This window comes from Aphelocoma coerulescens, chromosome 1 (genome assembly GCF_041296385.1).
Source record: "Aphelocoma coerulescens isolate FSJ_1873_10779 chromosome 1, UR_Acoe_1.0, whole genome shotgun sequence".
In the NCBI taxonomy this organism is placed as follows: domain Eukaryota; kingdom Metazoa; phylum Chordata; class Aves; order Passeriformes; family Corvidae; genus Aphelocoma; species Aphelocoma coerulescens.
This window is the reverse complement of record NC_091013.1, coordinates 91,257,249-91,263,340: the sequence shown is the minus strand read 5'-3', so window position 1 is coordinate 91,263,340 and position 6,092 is coordinate 91,257,249. Positions and strand designations below refer to the sequence as shown.

The window sequence follows — 6,092 nt, the reverse complement described above, 5'->3', positions numbered from 1 at the left end:
TAATAAATGAATTGACAGAATTCTAACACAAATATTGCAAGAATTGAATAAGCAATGAAATTTAAAAACTAACAGGAAAATACCTTAATATGGAAAGTCCAGGAGGGTTTCAGATAATGAGAAACTGGAGGAAATGGCTGGTGCTAGAGGAGGTGGTGACCACGTACAGCTGCAGGTGACACCTCGATGGGAACAGGAGCGTGTGCCAGGCCAATGCTGCTCTGGGCACGGCCTCCTTTCTAATTTTATCACCAAAATTTCACTGCATTACCACTAATGTGGCAAGCAGATGTCCTTAAGCATCCACTCTGTTGCTGGCAGGCAGCAGCTAACCCTTCGCCCTATTTTTTTGTAGTTTAAAGAAGTCTGACCACCCATGATTTTAAATGTGAGAAGTTTATTTTTGTCATGTCTAAATGTTTTCTTTAACTGTTCTTCCCTTGCCATCTATTTTTGGCTTAATTTATGATAAACCATGAACACTACCAATAAAGCTTGTATGTTAAGTCAGTGCATCAGATCAGAGCTGCCCCTGACAGAGGGTCTGTAAAACCTCACTGCCTCCTTCCCACCGGGGGGATGCACTTTTGTGTGGGCCATGTTTGGTTTTCCCCTCTTGAATGTCTGTTTGTCAGCTGTGAAAGCTTTCCACCAGTCTGGATACCTTGGCCCCATCGCCAGCCCCACGATGCCTGTTGCACATCAACATCCATGGACGAGCAGGAGGGCCAAGTGCATGCCCATCCTTTGATCCCCCCCTTCCCAGTGTCTCAGCTTCCCTCTTACAAAAAGGAAAAGGGGATTAACTTTGGTCTTGGGCTGGAAAACACATCTCCTCAACCTCTGTGATCATGCCCATACTATTCCTTACTGGGGGATGTGGCCTTTGCACCCAAATCCTGCAACCTCTGATGACTCTTCCCTGCACCTTCCATAGGTTATGTCCCAAGGCCTCCCAGCTGCCTAGTGTCTAGGTGGCCCAGCTGGTGGTGGTGCATGGTGCTCCAGTCTGTCCAGTTCCCAGTGCCAGTGCAAGGTCCCAGGCAGTGCCAGTGGGACTTTGTCCTATTATCTAGTGCCACGGCAATGCGGGGCCAAGTGCCAGTGCCTGGAAGGCCCCAGTGGTTACTGCCAGTGTCCAATTATGCAGGTGCTGGTCCCAGTTCCTGTCCCCAGCTGGTGGTGCTGGTGTCAGGGTAGCCCCAGTTCCCCATTCCTATTCCCTACCCAGAACGGTGCCAGCTCCTGTTCCCACCGACGGGCCCATTTTCTGGATGATCCCAGGTCTTGGTGCCTGAGCAATGCTGGACCCGGATCCCGCTTCCCAGCAGGGTTCCCAGTTCACCAGACTGGTCCCCAGCTCCTGGACCAGCGCCAGCTGGCGCCGTTCCCATTTCCCACTACCAGGTGGTGCCAGTCCCCATTCCCAGTAGTGACCACAGCTCCCAGCAGTGGGGAGTGCCGGTTTCCGGTGTCGGTTCCCATTCCTAGTTAAGAGTTCCCTGTGCCGGTTCGCTGTCCAGTTCCCGATCCCGTTCCCGGTCCCCTCTGTCCAGTTCCCATTCCCGGTGCCAGTTCCCGGTCCCTCTCGCAGTACCGCTGGCCGGTCCCGTGGCGTGTCGCGGGTGCCGGTTCCGTCCGCGCTCGGAGCCGGGCGCAGGCGCGGTCCCTGCCCGCCCGTCGGGGCGGTGCTTGCGGGAGGCGAAGCGCTGCGGGCAGCGGCGCCCCCGGAGCGGCGGCACCGGCACCGGGCACCGGCACCAGCCCCGGCCAGGTAAGGCGACCCCCGGCTCCGGGAGGGGGCTGGCCCGTCCCTGCAGCTCCGCCGCTGCTCCCTTCGCGGGGGGGACGGCTCCGCGCCCCGCCCGGGGGTCCCGCCGCCTCCTCGGGGGATGCTCCGAGCACCTGTGGCTTTGGGAACCGAGGGCAGCTGCATTCCGGGGCGGCGGGCAGTGTGTGTTTGTATGTGAGCATGTATGAGCGTGATGGTTTTTTGGGGGGAAGAAAGCCCGAAGCAGGCACCCGGCGCCTCCCCTGCGCGGAGCACGCTGCTGCCCTTGCCTTCAGCAAGCGCTGGTGTTTGGGGCTGCTGGAAGCCGGGGTGCTCGGCGTGGTGCGTAGGAAAGTTGCATTCCGGATGGTTAAAACCTCACAGCTGCCCCCCAGGCCAGCTTGTGGAGCCAGGCTGGACAGAAACTTTGAGCAGCGAGGCCTCGGCGCTGGCTGGAGAGCAGGATTTCTGTGCTGAGAAAAAAATCCTGAGGTTTCAGTATTGTTCTTTGTTCCGTTTTTCTGGGACAAACGCAGGGGCTTTTAAAAAGTCTCCTGGAAAGTTAAAGCAAGAGAGAGCTCCTGCTCCCAAGGCAGGCTAGCTCGCTGCTAGGGTGCAGGAGACTGATGGCTTTTGGGGTTTCCAAGCAGAGAGATGAATCTGGATTTCCCAAATCCCATCCTTTTCTCCCTTCCCTGAAAAATGTTATTTTGAGCTTGAGACGCCCGCCTGGTGCTTTCTAGCAGAGGGTGTCCCACTGGTTATGGCTCTGGTCTTCTATACCCCACCTCCCATTCTGGTAGCTGCAGGTGAGTGTGGGCTGCATGCCTGGCTCTGCAGATCCACCCTGTGTCACGCTTGGATGTTTATTATGTATTTATTATATTTATTTATAACCAGTTACTGTTTCTGCCTGGATGCTGTGTTAGCTCTGAGCTTGGTGGGGAGTACAGCCACGGCAAATGGAGCTGGAAGCAGAGCAGTGAGCTCCGTGTGTCACAGAGAATGTTCTCAAATCCTCGGCTGCTTGTCTTGCTGCATCCAGCAAGGACCATCTGCAGGCTTTCCCCAGGGCACCTTTTATCTCCAGCCCATCTCGTATCTTAGAGGGATCCTCCTGCCAGGGTCGGCCTGCGTTCCAAGTGTGCTGAACTGGTGTTACACTGGAGGGAAAGCAGCACAGGGTCCCTGGAGCTGCATCTCCCACCCCTAACTCTGCATGTGGATAGTGGGTAGCCCAGGGCAAGTGCAGGGAGCCTGGCTGGCCCTGCTGCTTAAGGTAGCAGTGAATTGAGGAGGAACAAATTTTGGGATAAAGGTGAGAGCAGGTTTCACCTGTTGGGAGCATCCTTGGGGCAGCAAGGACTAGGGAGGGGGAAAAGCAGCGGAGTCAGGCATGGATGGAGGTGCAGAGCCTGATCCAAGTGCTCACCATTTAGCTCCTGCTCGGTGCAACTTACTGCTACAGGCACACCTATCCTGCTGGAATCTACTTCCCCCTGCCCTTCCCAGGAGCATCAGCTGCCTCCTACGTATTTAAGCAATTCTTTAATGTGGATCACCTGGGGCTCAGTTCCAGCCCATCACACAGGCAGTGGGGTTGTAAAACCTAAGAGGGAGTGAGGGATGCTCTTTCAGAGACCCTCTCTCCACCCTTAGGAGCGGGATGTGAGGTCTAAACTCCTCCTGCAACAGGTTCACGTGTACAGGTGCTGCTGTGGGCGTGGGAGCTGGCTTGCTCGGTGGCTGGTGCTTGCCAGCAGCCATGTGCCAGAACTGGTTGGGAAAAACTTTCTTGTTGGCAGCAGAGTTAAGGATCAAGGTATGAACGAAAGGAAAAGCAGGTTTTTGAGGAAGTCAGCAGGGCTCACTGTAGCAGGCCCTGCCCAGGGTAGAAATCAAACCCCTTTGTCATGTTGTAAGGACACCATGGTGACATGCAGAAGGAATAATGCCATCTGCAAAGCAGTGGCACATGAAATAGGGGCAAAGTGACATGACCAAGGCACTCAGGAGGTTTGTGGCAGGCTCAGGTCCACCCTGCTCCCTGCCACCAGCACCCCAGTCCTTGTGTGAAATTACTTAGGTGGGGCTTTGACATGGCCACAAGCCCAGGAAAATCTCTGCCCTGCTGCTGTGTCCACCATGGCATTGTCTGTTCAAGGGAGCTTTCAACCAGTGATGGACAGCTACCGTGGGTATTCTCAAGCCTCTGAGGTGGAGGGAGTTGGAAACCCAGAGCTGTTACTGAAAGAGGCTGACCTGTAGCTGTGCTCTCATTTTTAGGGAAAGGAGTTGCCCCAGGTCTCCTTTACCAGGATGTGCCAGCACTTTACACGGTGCATGTGGGAGTGTGCCAGTGGAGAAGATTTCTGCCGGGGGGGGGGCTGGGGGAGGTGACAAAGGGCACTGCTGGACAGATTAAGCCCACGCAGCAGAGCTTAAATCTGCTTAAAGCCTTTAAGGGAGGATCTGAGCTCATTCTCATTTTTCATGCCGAGATTCGCCTGCGAAACCAAGCTGAGAGGTGGATGAGGTGCTCAGCCAGAGGGGAACAGCTGGCCTTGAGGAGGGGTTTCAGGCTGTGGGGATGTCCCCTAGGTCTTATACCAGCTCATACAGTGGGGCACTCTATTTCTGGACTTTGTGCTAGGTTTAGGGATTGAATCATATTGGGATAGCCCAGACTGGGGGTTCGGGGCTGTTTTGGTCCTGGATGCCTCTGGGAGTGTTGCAAAAAAAGCAATGGGAAACAGGCAAAGGGTGTTTGTGGGACATGGGTATGGAAGAGTTAACGTGGAAGGACCAGGCTCTTCGATCTGGTGCTTGAGAGGGATTAACTCAGCCTGGAGCAGGTGCAGGGAAAAGGGCTCTGAAGCTGCTCAGAGGGATGGAGAGCTATTATACAAGGCTATAAAAGCCCAGTGAAACAAAGGCAGAGAGGGGATGTGCTTGCTGACTACAAATACATCCTAGGGGTGAACTCCAGGCAGGCAGAAGAGCGATTTAAACTGGGGGCTGTGTTGGTGCTGGGGTGTGAATTCATTCAGTTTAGCTTAGGAGGCTTATCTAGAGGCTCTGCAACTGTGTCACATCAGAGGAGGGTAGGAGAGTGTGAATTAGAGCACATCACCTCTCTTGCAAGGTGCTTGGCTGTCATATAAGGAGGTCTTAACATTTGTCAGTGTAGGAGGCCGGGACTCTGTGGTCCAGACACCCTGTCCTGATGTCTCCTTTGGGAAGGGCTGTGTTAGCCAAGCAGATCTCACCATCTTCCTGATGTGGGACCAGACCAGCCATGAAGCAGATGAAGCCCAGCTGAAATAATTTTTTGTCTTTGATTATGCCTCAAAAAACTGAATCCATCTCTCCCTTGCCCAGTTGCTGTGTGGATTAATAACAAAGCATCCACACTTTAAAGAAGGCTTTGGCTCTGATCCCAAGAGGAGATTTAGACAGTGTTCATGCTGGGGTATGATGTTACGGAGAACGGGTGCATCCTCTAAATCTGCTCACGCTTGTGCATTAATTATTGGATATTTTTGGCTGCCCAGAGATGCCAAGATTCCTCTTGTAATGCTTTCTCCAAGCAGGGCAGCATCAGGTTAATACAGAGAGAAGGAGAAGGATGCAGCTGTGCCTTGGAAGGCTGGGATCAGGCGCTCCTTCTCTTCCTCCTCGCTAATCTCCAGAGGTGTCAAGTCCTTTCTCTGCAGATGTCCAGAGGTGAAACCCCTTCCACAGAGAAGCCTCCTCAGCCCACACAGAGGTGTTTGTTGTCCTCTGCTCGTGCTGTGGGGGTGCGGGGCACACTTGGGCACCATTTACTCCCTTATGTCTTCATGCCTTCACCTTCACCTGCTCTTCTGAGGGGCTGTGGGGCACAAGGACTCAGCACTGGGCTTGCACTGACCTGCTCCAGGCCAGACGGTGCTCCTGCATCTCCCAGCCCTGCGGGCAGTGTCACGGGTGGGGAATGAGGGGCAGTGATTACTCCAGCTCTGCTCACTTCCAGTTGATTACCCAGGGAGAAAGGGCCAGGCTCTGGGCACTGCAGAAAATGGACACAGACCCAGTGGCTTCATGGAAGCTACATTTTTCACCAGTCAAGCATCTGTCTGGCTGTGTTAACCCTTTACTTGCTCTGAGCTTTCCCCTTCACACCATGGAGACTTTTCACCCATAGCTTATTCCTACTAAATTGGCTTACACTGTAGGAGGCACCCCTTCGACATAGGAGTGACTTCTTGAGGTCAAGGAGGCGAATAGGAATGGTTGCCATTGAGTTTTTCACCCTCTCTGGGAAAAAATCCTTTCTGCT

At 54.0% G+C, this 6,092-nt stretch overlaps 1 protein-coding gene across 5 annotated transcripts in view; it reads left to right on the top strand.

The window, feature by feature from the left end:
• The first annotated feature begins 1,631 nt into the window (after nt 1-1,631).
• The window catches only part of CAPN5 (calpain 5), a 53,404-nt gene continuing 48,943 nt past the window's right edge, over nt 1,632-6,092 (top strand). Inside the window, exons 1-2 of one of the 5 annotated variants that reach the window (XM_069016921.1) lie at nt 1,632-1,774; nt 5,365-5,497. Coding sequence is in view for 1 of the 5 variants with exons in the window: in XM_069016887.1 (XP_068872988.1) it covers nt 3,537-3,593 (57 nt within the window). In the remaining 4 variants the exon portion in view is untranslated. Of the gene's footprint in view, nt 1,775-3,426; nt 3,594-5,364; nt 5,541-6,092 lie in introns of those variants that run through there. The other 4 variants (XM_069016894.1, XM_069016902.1, XM_069016912.1 and 1 more) reach the window with 4 other exon arrangements.